Genomic DNA, 15,793 nt, shown 5'->3' on the forward strand with positions numbered 1-15,793 from the left:
CAAAACTGGCCCTCGATCTTGGCTACATAAAATATTTTTTACGAATTTTCAACTTTCCACAGTGATTTAATTCATTGCCCAATAGCTGCTACTGAAATTATTTCTTTGGTTAAAGCTTATTTATCGTCAGAATATTACACTCCTGGAAATTGAAATAAGAACACCGTAAATTCATTGTCCCAGGAAGGGGAAACTTTATTGACACATTCCTGGGGTCAGATACATCACATGATCACACTGACAGAACCACAGGCACATAGACACAGGCAACAGAGCATGCACAATGTCGGCACTAGTACAGTGTATATCCACCTTTCGCAGCAATGCAGGCTGCTATTCTCCCATGGAGACGATCGTAAAGATGCTGGCTGTAGTCCTGTGGAACGGCTTGCCATGCCATTGCCACCTGGCGCCTCAGTTGGACCAGCGTTCGTGCTGGACGTGCAGACCGCGTGAGACGACGCTTCATCCAGTCCCAAACATGCTCAATGGGGGACAGATCCGGAGATCTTGCTGGCCAGGGTAGTTGACTTACACCTTCTAGAGCACGTTGGGTGGCATGGGATACATGCGGACGTGCATTGTCCTGTTGGAACAGCAAGTTCCCTTGCCGGTCTAGGAATGGTAGAACGATGGGTTCGATGACGGTTTGGATGTACCGTGCACTATTCAGTGTCCCCTCGACGATCACCAGTGGTGTACGGCCAGTGTAGGAGATCGCTCCCCACACCATGATGCCGGGTGTGGGCCCTGTGTGCCTCGGTCGTATGCAGTCCTGATTGTGGCGCTCACCTGCACGGCGCCAAACACGCATACGACCATCATTGGCACCAAGGCAGAAGCGACTCTCATCGCTGAAGACGACACGTCTCCATTCGTCCCTCCATTCACGCCTGTCGCGACACCACTGGAGGCGGGCTGCACGATGTTGGGGCGTGAGCGGAAGACGGCCTAACGGTGTGCGGGACCGTAACCCAGCTTCATGGAGACGGTTGCGAATGGTCCTCGCCGATACCCCAGGAGCAACAGTGTCCCTAATTTGCTGGGAAGTGGCGGTGCGGTCCCCTACGGCACTGCGTAGGATCCTACGGTCTTGGCGTGCATCCGTGCGTCGCTGCGGTCCGGTCCCAGGTCGACGGGCACGTGCACCTTCCGCCGACCACTGGCGACAGCATCGATGTACTGTGGAGACCTCACGCCCCACGTGTTGAGCAATTCGGCGGTACGTCCACCCGGCCTCCCGCATGCCCACTATACGCCCTCGCTTAAAGTCCGTCAACTGCACATACGGTTCACGTCCACGCTGTCGTGGCATGCTACCAGTGTTAAAGACTGCGATGGAGCTCCGTATGCCACGGCAAACTGGCTGACACTGACGGCGGCGGTGCACAAATGCTGCGCAGCTAGCGCCATTCGACGGCCAACACCGCGGTTCCTGGTGTGTCCGCTGTGCCGTGCGTGTGATCATTGCTTGTACAGCCCTCTCGCAGTGTCCGGAGCAAGTATGGTGGGTCTGACACACTGGTGTCAATGTGTTCTTTTTTCCATTTCCAGGAGTGTATTCTAGGCTTTCGCCTAAGACGACAGCTACCCGCAATGCAGACCTGGTATGCAGGTTGCTCTTGCTCCGGTTCCTCAGGGCACTCCCATGCCAGACCCACACGTCCACGATACAAACAAGGTGTATCAGCTACAACAAGCTAGACTATGTCCAAAACATGCCTGTCTGTTTTTAAGTGGTACTCAAGCCAGCACCAAGGAATCATGCGGCTCTAGCCTCACCACGAGAGGTGCAAGTCTCGACACCAACGGAGCGCCCATCCTAGCCAACAGCGGCACAATTGGAAGTACCATTTCGCTTCTGCGAATCATGTGCTACACAAGCAGCAACCAGATACTACTCAAACGGGTGTGTATTTAGGATGATGGCCGAACGCTATCCTCCAGTTCAGTTCGATGAGCCACGTCAAGCAGTTATGACGCAGAGCGGCCACCGGGATCTTCACCTCGCTGTTCCAGCAGCCGCCCAATCTGGAAGGTACCTTACAGCAGCCACATGTCGGTCAGGAAACTTCGCCTTCGCCGAGTTGGTCTCCTGTTGGACCGGTGCTCAAAGTCTGGTATTCTTATGCAGAACTTAGACTTCCAACTGTGCTCATCACTGTCGTCAGTAAACGACTGAGCGGATTTTGACTGTTCGTCAATAAGCGCCTTTGATAAGTGAATTTAACATTTATCATCCCAATCGTAAACGAGTTCAATGGAAGTTATAATGTTTTGGTTTGCCACTAATAATTCGTGGTTAAGCTTTGTTTGCATCGAAGTGAACAAAGGACAAGTTTGTTTTGTACTTTTGAATTATTGTGTCAAATGTAAGTAGATGTTAATTGCAAATGACCTTGGGCAATCAGTTATAGGGTGTGTGCTACCACGTAGGACACATCAATACTGTTCCAAATCATATGTATGTCGTTAATGCAGCACAGACATAAAAAAAAAAAGAGAGAGAGAGAGAGAGAGAGAGAGAGAGAGAGAGAGAGAGAGAGAGAGAGAGACTTCGTGATAGATTAAAACCGTGTTCCGGATCGGGACACGAAATTGAGACCTTACATTTCGCAGCCAATTCTCTATTCTTCTTCTAGGCGTGCTAGTCCAGTAAGTTTGTAAAAAGGGAGAGCGATTCAGGCTAAATGATATTTTGTGAGGATTGGCAGTGAGTTGTGCCTGGATTGCTCAGACGCACCAGCATCATCGCTTGTGTCCAGGTTCAAGTCACAGAATGGAGCAGTGTTTTAATCTACCACGAATTTGTGGAACTGTACACACTCCGCTACAAAGTGAAACATTAATTCTGTGGGAAACACCGTCCGCGAACTTTCCAGACGTGATGACCGCCCTTGGCGATAGCAACGGCCGATAAGTATCGGCTGTTACGGCTGTTTGCTAAGCATGAAATTTCTTCTCTGCAGGCTGCAGAGTTGAGAAAAGTATTCTGTGATATTTAACTTTATGTATAGAAATAAAATGTTTTATGACGCCAATGAGATCTCTCGATCAATGATAAAAAATTATGTTTGAAAGTGGAACAGCGTACACTGACGGAAAAAATCGTAACACAAAATAATAATTAATGTAGAGCAATGAAATTTCGGGAATACATTTGTCTAAGTAACTTATTCAATTCATTAACACTGCAGATCACAGGTTAATGTAAGCGCGAGATAAGCCAAATGTGAAATGCTTGTGTAATAATAACCAGTGTAAATACCAGAAAGTTGAATGCAAGCATGCACACGTGCATACATTGTGTAGTACAGGTACCGGATGTCAGTTTGTGGTATGGAGTTTCAAGCCTGTTGTACTTGGTCAGTCAATACAGGGACGGTTAATGTAGTTTGTGGATGACGCTTGAGTTCTCTTCTGACGATGTCTCATATGTGCTCAACTGGAGGCAGATCTAGTGATCGAACAGGCAAAGGAAACATGTCGACACTCTGTAGAGCATGTTGGGTTACTACAGCGGTATGCGGATGAGCATTATCCCGTTGGAAAATAGCCCCTAGTATGCTGTTAACGGATGGCAGCACAACAGGTCGAACCACCAGACTGACGTACAAATTTGCTGTCAGAGTGCTTGGGGGATAACAATGAGAATGTTCCAGCTGTCATACGAAATCGCATTCCGGACCATAGCACCAGGTGTCTTTGTGTCTACACGCAAATAGGCCGGTTGCAGGCTTTCAACTGGCCTTCTTCTGCCCAATACACGGACATCACTGGCACTGAGCCAGAATCAGATTTCAGCAGAAAACACAACAGAGCTCCACCCAGCCCTCAAAAGAGCTCTCGGTTGACACCATTGAAGCCGTAAATGGCGGTGGGTTGGGGTCAGTGGATTAACGCCTCCAGGGCGTCCGGCTCGGAGCTGTCCTTGAAGTAATCAATTTGTAAGGGTTCGTTGCTTCGCTGTGGTGCCAAATGCTGCTCAAATTGCTACTGCAGATGTAGTACGATGCGACAGAACCACACGGTGGAAACGATGGTCTTTCCTCTCAGTAATTCCACATGGCCGTCCGGAGTCCGGTCTTCTTGCGACACTACATTCTTGTGACCACCGCTGCCAGCAGTCATCTACAGTGATACATTCCTGCGGAGAATTTCTGAAATATCGCAGAAGGAAAGTACAGTTTCTCGTAGCCCTATCACAGACCTCGTTGAAATTCAATGAGATGTTGATAATGACGTATTTTTCGCCTTAATGGTATTCTTGACCAACACTAATTCACCACGTCCAATCTCAAAGGTAACTAACGTACATGGCCATTACAGCGTGTGTTGAAAGCAAATCTTATTTGCATCCTTACAGACTCGCTACTAGGGCCACTTTTATGCGTCTGGTGCAAAATTTGAATGGCATCATCTTTCAGAGGTAGAAACTCACCTATCAAGTTTCGTTTATGTTGCAATTTTTTTCCGTGAGTGCATTTTCCATAAACCATAGGAATGGTGTTCCCCTGATTATGCAAACAGCTAATCGTCTTAAGGGCCAAACGTAGCAAACTGGCGTCATCATCTTTGGATGACGTTGTATTCATGTCTGCCTAAGAAATGTTTTACCTGATAATTATTGAATCGAGAATTAAACCTTAAAACATTTTATATCTATTGCGATCGCTGATATTTCGTATTAAGGCTGTACTCAATTCCTTCAATTTATAATAAAACACTTAGAGCACTATCAACCAAAAGATAATGATTTTTATATTAAGGAGACATCTACTATAAACTACTATAGTTGGAACACGATCTTCGTTATTCATCACTGATCTATACCATCTGGCATCTCTGGAAATAAATTACGTGAATTCAAAATGTGATGCAGCAGTCATGTGGGGGAACTCTAAAAAGTGAGTTACACGCTGTAATGGCACGACAAGTAACTTTTACTCAGTGCTGAATTACACTTCAAAGTGACACAGATATATGATACGATTTTTGAACACAGTCATCAAGACTGTAAACAACAAAGAGAACGGTCTACCATTTGTTCAGTTCATTGACAGCATATATCTCCTCCTAGACGGTACCATCGTGGAGCCGCTGTGTGAACGTACTAATCCCTGTAAAATCTCTTTCCCCTTATATGTTCTGTCAGCCTGCCAAAATGACGTAAATCGCATGGTGCAAGATCTTCCTTCCTTGCCGATCGGTATCACCCACGGCCGTGCGACCTCGGTCAAATTGTTGCTACCATTTCACTGCGGCTGGACGCAGCATCGCATTTGGTCCCCATACAGTCAGCATTTCACGGCGAATTTGTGAGCAATTTACACGTTTTGTCCACAAGCATTGTAATGTTTCGCGTTTCTCAACTGTGGAGTACGTGCCCAGTTGCCGCACCATTTCACTCTCACATCGTGGTGGACCTGTTATCCGCACAACAGCGTAACTGTGTCTGCAGGAGACCTGCAACATATGCTCCCTTTTGACAATGCGCCAATCTTCTTTCTTGGGGCTATAGTGTAACTTACTTTCTGAAGTCCCTCGTAGCTGCACTTGTATGATTTAAGTGTATGTTTGTCTTCACCACAAACATTTTATTAATTTCCGGACACGTTTCGCACACGGACCATTTTCAAAAGAACATAAAAAATACTGATTCATAATATCTCGTCAACGCTGTTGGTACGGGATATACCACTTGAGCTTATGGTCTGTACCGATAACTGTAATTTTCTCCGTTGTTAATGGTGTATTTTGCAGAAGTTTGGCTTTCCTCTTGAGTGATGACTGCTGATTAAGATTTAGACAACTTTATTCATGCCCTTGGATGAAGCTCAGACTTCGTCTTCAGATTCGACAGTAAATTCTGGAAGTCAAGAATTTAACACAGTCTCCAAAGATGTTACTTACGACATTTTCCAGATCTGTGTGCCATAGATACTCAGGAGCCAAAACATTATGCCCACCTGCTTAATAGCTTTTTTGTCCGTCTTTCAAAGGAAATACATCACTGATTCGTATCATGAAATCGCCGGTTTGTTGGTAGGTTTGTGGAGATATGTGGTATTACAAGTCTATTCACAGTTCATGTAATTCGCGTAAATAAAGGGCTGCTGATTTGCGCACGCAGTGATGGCGCCCAATAGCGACCCAGAGGGGCTCTATAGGATTTGCATCAGGTGAATGGTCACCGAGACATCAAAGTGAGTTCGCTATAATCCTACTCAAACCAACGTACCACGGTCCTGTCTCCGAGACACGGACAGTTATACTGCTGGAAGATGACATCGCCGTCGGGGAAGACATCGAGCATGGAAGGATGCAGGTGGTTCGCAGCTGACAGCGTGCCTTCGATTACTGCCAGAGGTTCCATACAAGCGCGGGAGAATGTCTCTCATAGCATAAAACTGCTCCCACCAGCCTGCGTCCGTGGCAAGCTGCACTCTTCGAACTGTTGTTTACCACGATGACGGCGTTTGTGGAGACGACCATCGACTGAGCGCAGCAAAAATGTGATTCATTTGAAGAGCCAGCACGTTTCCGTTGATCGTCGGTCAAATCGCGATGGACCTCTGCTCACTGCAATCGTAACTTATGGTGTCGTTGGGTCAGCTAGGCGTGGCCTCCTTGAAGCTCCACGTTCGACAGTGTACGATGAGCGGTGTGCTCTGCAACACTTTTGTGTGCACCAGCAATGTGCTCTTTCGGTAGAGATGCTACAGATCTGTCCTACTTAACAGAGCAGACAAGCCTCCAAACCCCCAGATCTGTGAAGAGTCATGGACATCCAGCTACTCGTATTTAGCGCCCAGTGGTAACCGTCCTCTTACCGCTTTTCATAGATGCTCACGACAGTAGCACGTGAACATTCGACCAACTTCGCCGTTTTCGAGATGCCCATTCACAGGCTCTGCGTAATAATAATCTCTCCTTTGTCAAAGCCGCTTATCTCAATGGATTTCCCCATTTGCAGCTCATATGTTCGCTAGGACGATATCACGTCCGCTTCTGCACCGCTTACATACGTTTGTTACCACGTCAAGTGCCGCCAGGCGGCATTCAACATCACGGTGGGCAGTGGTCATAGTGTTTTGGCTCATCAGTATACTCTTGAAGTAAAGTACATTATCAATTCATAATAAACACTTCTTTAGACGCAAGATTACAATAACTGCTTAACTCCTGATCTCACTGTGAATGTCAAGTTACAAATCGAAATAAAACAACTGGATGAACATATATTTGAAATTCTTTTGTTCGCTTTTGTCACTTTCTTTGTTGTCATTTGTGGCTCCTCCTCGAGGGAGGATGCGCTTCTCCGACCTTGACTACCATTCGTGGAGCGTGCACAAACGCCCCCGAAGGTACTGCCATTTACGAAGCTAATGAAATTGTCGTCCGACGAAGATACGCGCCGTCCCTCCACATTACTCGCCACATGCAAATATATATCAAGAAATGCACAGTAGTTGCACTCTCCTGAACATTAAATTATTATGTAGTATCATAGTTCGTGAGCCTCATTCGTTGGCAAGGGCTATACATCGCTCTTCCGGAATGATACACAGCACCACACTACACTGACTAGATACTTTGTATCAGTCACAACCTTTTGAAGATGGCCAGTAGCGGAAAAGCTGTAGGAAATGATAAAATATTTGCGATCAAGAAAAACGTATAGTTAAATATGTAAGTCCATAAACCGTTACCGACTTCACAATCAGAAACCGTGTGCTAAGGGTAAGCGGACAGCACGGAGGACGATGATATGTTAATATCTCGGTGATTGTCGAAATAGTTTTGAGATTTTACGACAAACGGCTGTTGATACGCTTGCTACTAAATATCCGTTACATGTCCTTTGTTTCTCGTGTCGATACTGGAGTGATACGTGTGTCTGTTTGATGGGGTAGGAAGCAAGTTGAGTTTTGATCTTTTCCTAAGAGAGAGCGGAGGGGGATGCGATGCAGGAGATAATAGTTGCCCTTCCTGTGTACCCTCTTGATCTCCGCCACACCTTCATACTAAAACATGGTTTAGAGAAGATTACTGAATGATTCTCGTCAAAGAAATTCGTGAAGTTCGTGAGGGATAGGTGTAGACTTACCGGGTGGTCTGCATCCAGCTCTGAGCCGTACATGAGGACTCGTTGGGCTCGGTCCAGGTCACTGATCTTGCGCGGGAACCACGGCATCTCCCCGAAATCTGCAACAGCCGAGCCAGGGATCAGCTATAGATGCCACCAAATGGCCATAGTATGGCTGCGGTTATTTTTTAATACAACTAATAATTAATGGCTTGTCAATAACCGTAATTTTCCTGTACTGTGATTGGTTAGCAGAAGCAAACTTGACAGCCCACTTCAGCATACGTTATTGCAACTGACAATGAGCTGTGTTTCACATGTTCTAAGTTTTAGATATCGTGATGGCAGTAGCCGAAATTTGTCATTCATGTAATAAAATCAACATTTCACGAGTTGTTAGTTTTGGGCGAATCCTATATTTCTATTGATGTTGTTAATCCCTTTGTTTTCTTTTCCGCAAAAATTAGAATCGCCAGGTCAGAATGCATAAAATCAACATTTCACGAGTTGTTAGTTTTGGGCGAATCCTATATTTCTATTGATGTTGTTAATCCCTTTGTTTTCTTTTCCGCAAAAATTAGAATCGCCAGGTCAGAATGTATTTCGCAGCTGGCTCGTGGAAGAACACAGCTCTTGCCACATAGATTTAGTCACGTTAATGTAGCGTGCTCGGCGATTCGATTGCGAGAGACAATCGCGCGACAATTGCTCATTTCAGCGGGTCAGCCGCGCGGCCGAACCGCTGTGGCTAAATCGCTAGTGTAAAAGCCGACTACCTCCTCTGACGGATAATTGCCCTGCCGCTATTTAATTGCAACCAGAGTACTCACCACGCTGCAGAGTGATCGCGTGAACAATACATGTGTTCATGTCCACAGAGAAATGCTTTTGAAACGACTTTGGGGGATGTGTTCGCTTTCTCGTGTTACAGACTTACATTGTCACTTGGCAGTGAACTAATTACGTATTAAATATTCATTACTACGATCCATCACATTTCATTCGCGGAATTTTCATTGAGAAATACGGTCGTGCGGTACTTTAATTTTGGTGCACTTTACGTCAGACATTGCTGCATACGAAATGGAGCTGGTATATCGAAATTGTTTTTAAATCTGAAAGCAGAGCAATATTTTAGGTCATGTGGAGACTGTATCACTACAACTCAGAGTTACGTATAAACCATACATATAGAAGAACTGCCCTCGAACTTTATAGTAAACCTTACTATTAAATTTGTAACTTAATTCTGCAATGTATTATTTTTCATTGAATGCAGTGTCTCTGCTCTATTTTGTAACGTAGGTTCGTTGGATATATGTTACAATAGTGAATAATATTTTAAAAAGCGACTGTATGGTTAATTTATAGAGATATCCGATTGTAGAAAATCTTATATACTAGTAAGAAAAGAAGGGGGATGTCTTAAACAGAAAGGTGCTGAAGCGAATAGGAAAAGGTGGGAAGTATGCGCTGCGGTCGCGCCTACTAAGGATTCCAGCCAACTAGACGGTGGCTAGCATGGTAGCAGGAAAGACGGATATTGGCTAACCTAGTGCAAGAACTTGTGGAGCAAATGGTCTCGGATGATGGCTGTAATTTGCGTGTCAACAATCTGTAGTAAAAGTGCAATTCCAGACACCATAGCATATTGTTGGAAACTGAACCAGAAATAAGAGCCTGAAAATGGTAGTGACTACCATGTTATCCATGTGAAGAGAAGCTGCACTGACGGCAAGAACAAAGACCTCACAGCGACACATCGTCACTCTATCTCCAGGCAAAGTATTATCTAGCACTGTAAATGCACGAATCAGTATTTTTTTCGTGAACTGAATGGAAAAAAGTGCATTTTTAATTATGTTTGTATAGCCTATCATTGTTCCTTTTCATATTACCTGGGATACTCTCATTTTCCACGGTGTCATAAAACTGATCAAGATTTAAAATCGTATAGTTAAACATTTAATGCTTTAAAACACTAATTCTGATTATTCAAGCATTTCGTTAACAGAATATGTTGTGAATGCTGTGTTGTATATTGTTTCCAGTCTTTTCAAGTGAGTATGCCATTTTCAGTTCCAAACAGAATAAAATATTTTACAGCTTTTGTTAGCAACTTAGCGATAGGTTCCTGAACTGTGTTTAAATATGTGTTACAAAGCATACTCGTGTGTATGCACATATTTTAATTGACCGTTCATGTCATTTTTGATCATAGTATTCTTGAATTTAGGATTTGTTACTGACTGCTTCATAATTTTTCATTTGTGCCATTTCAGGAGAACATGCTGTGACCCCTCTACTCCCATAGGGACTAATGAGAAGATCTATTCCTTATATAGATGAGTAGTTAATATTTTCACAGTTATATAAACAGTAGTGACGTCAAAAGGAATAGTTCAACTTTTCACATGGTGCCGTGAGAGTATTACAAGCTCCCCACAGTATGTTGCAACAGAGACATCATCTAAAAGGTATTCACGGCATATTTAATTACATGGTAGTGTTGCATCTCGCTGTCTGCAGTGAGAACGTTTTATCTTCAGTCAACACATTCTCTGTTTAATCCGAAGGGGACAAAATGTATTTTCTTTGTTTTGGTGTCATTAAAAGGCAGGAATACGTAGAGCTTTTTCTGTTAGTGGTATCATTTAAGCAAATCAACACGTGTTGCGACTAAGAGAATAAATAATATAACATAAAAATTAGGAATTCCCATGGAATCGCCCTTTCTGTAACAGACTTACTTAGAACAAGAACAAAAGCAAAAGAAACTGTGGATGAAGTAATTAGTATACTTTTGACATGTGCCTTCATTGCACAAAAAAGTTTGCTTGGGAAGGCAGGACTTTGTCAAACTAAAAATGACACAACTCTTAGCTTGGAGACTATTAGAAACATTTACAGCACATTGGAGCAACAGTGCAATATCCTTAGCTTCAAAACATGCTGCATAAAATCAGTATGTCAATACTATTAAATTTTATTCGTAAAGGGTATGGAATTTGGACATTGTAAAGTAATAACGAATGAATCTTCAGGGATTACTAACTAATGATAATTCGAATTCCATTTTCCACTGAGATTGACGAGATTCTAAATGTTATTAAAGTAACTAAGTGGGAAGTGTGACTGTTATGCATTTGAGCCAGATTCAGTTACTGTTACCATGAGGATTTTTCCTTCGTGGGAGGCACAACACGGCACTGCGGTTGGCAACGCCTATATAATACAGCAAGTGTCTGGCGCAGTTCTTAGATCGGTTACTGCTGCTACAATGGCAGTGTATCAAGATTTAACTGAGTCTGAACGTGGTGTTACAGTCGGCGCACGAGTGATGGGACACAGCACATCCGAGGTAGCGATGAAGTGGGAACTTTCTCGTACGACCATTTCAAGAGAGTACCGTGACTATTCGGGAAAACATTAAATCTCCGACATCTCTGCGACCGGAAAAACATCCTTCAAGGATGGAACAAGAGACAACTGAAGAGAATCGTTCAACTTGACAAAAGTGCAACCCTTTCGCAAATTGCTGCTGATTTCAATGCTGGGCCATCAACAAGCGTCAGCGTGCGAACCATTCAACGAAACATCATCGGTATGGGCTTTCGGAGCGGAATGCCCACTCTTGTACCATTGATGACTGCACGACACAAAGCTTTACGCCTCGCCTGGGCCTGTCAACACCGACATTGGAATCTTGATGACTGGAAACATGTTGGCTGATCGGACGAGTCTCACTTCAAATTGTATCGAGCGGGTAGCCGTGTACGGATATGGAGTCAACCTCATGAATCAATGGACCCTGCATGTCAGCAGAGGACTGCTTAAGCTGGTGAAGGCTCTGTAATGGTGTAGGGTGAGTACAGTTGGAGCGATATGGGACCCCTGATACATCTACATACGCCTCTGACAGCTGACACGTGTGTATGCAGCCTGTCTGACCACCTGTATCCATGAATTTCCATTGTGCATTCCGACGGACTTGGGAAATTCCACCAGGACAATACGACACCCCGCACGTCCAGAATTGCTACAGAGTGGCTCCAGGAACACTTACTTCCTAACTCATTTTTTGAATCATTTGCATTAATGCATTCGTACTAAATACCGGCAAGTTACAACCTTGTTCCATTATCTGTTTCGCTTTCGTCTCTGTTGCGTTTACATCACTTTTATATTCTGTGTCATTCATTTCCAAATTATCATTACTGTCATCAAATATTTCTTGCTTCACCTTTGCATTATTTACACATTCCGTTCCCCCAGTATTGGTTAGTTTGTCGTCAATATCTGAAACATTGTCGAACATATCTGCGCTCGTATCGTTATTTTGTACCCCCAATTTACACCTGCATTGTTGTAACTGAAATTTTCTCACCATTATTCATTGTAAATAATCACTGATAATTTTGCAAGGCTCGGAACAGTAGTAATTATAATACACTGTCCTGTCACCGGGAACCACGTATAACTCGTCGACCTCTCCTGCTAATTACGCTTTTCTATATGACCGTGTGCCTAAAGTCCCTAATCTGTGGGGAAAATGCATCTATTCCGAACAATAATGCAAAACCGAGAGAGGTAGATGAAATTGTAACCGAATCGCCACTGCGCAGTATTTTAGCAATGACGATTAGAAACAAAATTCGGTTAACTTTATATATTTTTATCATGTAAACTAGTACTTAATTAACAGTGGTCAATGGAAAAGTTGCAAAAAAGGTTTTCAAACCATGTCATTAATGAAAAGAACCAACGGTCGCCAGTTCCTCACCGGAACAAGAATAATTAAATTAAAACAGAATTTTATACTCGCAATCAATCTTACGTAAGAATAGTTACTGGCGTCATAATGTAGGAACAGTACCTAACGTACACTTTCAAGTACTTCATACCACACGTGTCACGGTTGTCAAACAATAATCCAATAGCAAACACATACAACATACTATATTAATTTTCAAAGATCAGTTAAACTAAGATTGTGTACTGGCTGTGGACAGAAACTTTTTGTTACGTTACTCACCGTAATAGTGACTGTCGTAATAGTAGCAAGCAGAAAGATTGTTTGAATTTACTCAATCAGTTACTCTGATATTTCTTTGTAATAAAAGTTATAAATTATGCCACAAGCCATAAATTAGAACTCTGTTTTGACAGTGAAATTCAGTGTTCAAATTACGTAAAGTTTTACTAGCAATTATTTATTATGAAAGTTACTCTATTTTTATCAAATGAATCAATACTGGCTTTTGCGTCATTCTGTTTCTGACATTACTCGTACTACAGCCAAATATTTCATTATTACGTAATTGTCCAAAAGTTGTAAAAATTATGTTCTGATAATCTAATTATTAATGTCCATTTCATATTCAGTTAATTTCTGATTATCTCGGTTCATACAAAGGGATAGGATGGATACTACTTGGATGGTAGGAAAACTATTTACGTGACAGTATGCACGAAAAAAATGTTATTTAAGCAATAAAATTCCAACTACGCTGGTCAGCCTATTACATTTCTAGTTATAAAAATTCTGCATCTTACTTCACTTTATGATGCTGTTGGTTTGTCGAGTGGCTTCATTTAACGGTAAAATATGGCACAGGTTGATCTTCTTGCCATACTATAACCAATAAAAAGGGTGAGATTAGCTCTGTAAAAAGCGAAATCATGAATTCAGTAAGCAATGAAATTAGTTCAGTGACGATGACCGCAAGTAGTGAGATAAGTTCTCTAAAAGAGGAAATAGCTGCCTTGAGAAGTGAAATAGAAATTTCAAACAAGAAATAAATGACTTAGATACTAAATTTACTAACGACAGGAAAGATATGACAAAACTTCTTACGGACGAAATCAAAAGAATCAAAGACAACATGCAACAACAAGTGGGCTACTTAGTGGCTGCAAAATGCGAATATATCGAAAATCAACTGAAACCTGATATCGGTTTGAGAACGGACGAGATCAATGGAAAAGTTAACAAAAAGGTAAACCGCGAAATAGCAACAATCCGTTCTGACTTTAAAAATTCGGTTGGTACTTTGAATGGCCAAATTGTAAGTGTTAAGGTCAAACTTCAGGCGCTGGAAACGGATGTTAATGATAAGTTTTCTGAAATAAAAGACAAAGATGTGGGTGACATAAATGAGCGTATTAAAAATCTGGAGAACGCAAGAAATCTAATCGCCACTTACGTTGTAGGAGGGACATGCCAGAGCCAAATAAGCAGTGAGATTGATAAATTTGATCCGAAAGGTAGTAGTAATCCAGTTGTATTCGTGGACAAATGTAAGTCGTTAATTCCGAAAGAATTGCCAGAAGAAATTCGCGTCAGGATTGCCAGTACATGACTGAGTAGTGACGTAGATAGTTGGGCAGTTCGCTCCCTGAGAGGTTACGAAACGCTTGACGAATTCTTAAAACGATTTGAAGACGAATACTGGTCAACCAGTAAACAGGAGGAAGTAATTACGGAATTTACGTATGCTCCTCCGTATTGTGCCAGCAGAGACTCAAATATGAAAAATCATTGCGAGGATACGTGTAAAAACGTCGAGCATGCAAAAGGACACATAACCGAAAAGAGAATGTTGGACATACTGCGGGGCAAATTGATACGTAGTGTCCGTCGCTGCATAATTGGTGACTGTAGCAAAACAGCGTTTTTGAATAAGGTGGGAGATCTAGATGTGTTATACCGTGATGACGAGAATCGCCAGTACAGTCACCACAACAGCAGCTATAATCAGAACGGAAATAGTAAATATTACGATCGACGAGGTCAAAATAATCAAAAAAGACAAAACGGAAACTTAAATAGTGATTACAATGTGAGATCGACATATGTTGATAGAGGAAGACGCGGCAGAGGTTTTCGCGGTGGTAGAAGGGACTATAATTGTAACCACCATGGCAATGATAGTGTGGAAAACGGGGGTCCGCAACAGTTGCGGGTCTTTCTGCAGCTGATCGCTTTTTGAGACCCCGTCTGCATCAGAGGCCGTATTACCGCCGCAACTATGACGACGCAAAGGGAAGAAAAACGAGTAACGAATTTAAACAAATTGAAGTGTATGCTGGAAACAGCGAGGATGAAAAACGATGCAAAAATGTCGCGATTTGGACTCTGGTCGAATCAGCTGTATTAGCAAGCGAAATCACAAATGTTGTTTGAGTGACTAGTCGTGCGAGTACAGCCAGTACCGCTGCACAGAGTTTAGCGCATCTTCTGGTAGCGAATACGCAAGTTGTCTCGGTAAATGAAGCTGAAATAATTGAGGATAAGGAATGGTTGACGCAGTTAAGTATTACTGTATGTACGATGTTCTGGAGGAATGGAAGAAAGAAGAGAGTAGCGTATATTTTACGGAAAGTAATGAGGAGGTGATGAGTAATGAAGATGAGTATTTTGTTTGTGAGACTAAAGGGGCAAATAATTTGAAAGAGGTGTTACGTAAAGCAGATAATGTTGATGAGATATGTGAACATAATAAGCCGGCCGCTGTGGTCGAGAGGTTCTAGGCGCTTCAGTCCGGAACTGCGCTGCTGCTACGGTAGCGTGTTAGAATCCTGCCTCGGGCATGGGTGTATGTGATGTCCTTAGATTAGTTAGGTTTAAGTAGTCTAGGAGACTGATGACCTCAGATCTTAAGTCCCATAGTGCTTAGAGCCATCTGAACCATTTTTTGAACA

General features: G+C 42.9%; 1 protein-coding gene across 1 annotated transcript in view; it reads right to left on the reverse strand.

The window, feature by feature from the left end:
- Positions 1-15,793, reverse strand: part of LOC126187678 (tryptophan 5-hydroxylase 1) — a 245,941-nt gene that overhangs the window by 156,417 nt on the left and 73,731 nt on the right. The window contains exon 4 of the mRNA XM_049928912.1: positions 8,111-8,208. Coding sequence (XP_049784869.1) covers positions 8,111-8,208 — 98 coding nt within the window. The remainder of the gene's footprint in view (positions 1-8,110; positions 8,209-15,793) is intronic.

The sequence above is a fragment of the Schistocerca cancellata genome, chromosome 5, assembly GCF_023864275.1.
Source record: "Schistocerca cancellata isolate TAMUIC-IGC-003103 chromosome 5, iqSchCanc2.1, whole genome shotgun sequence".
In the NCBI taxonomy this organism is placed as follows: Eukaryota; Metazoa; Arthropoda; class Insecta; order Orthoptera; family Acrididae; genus Schistocerca; species Schistocerca cancellata.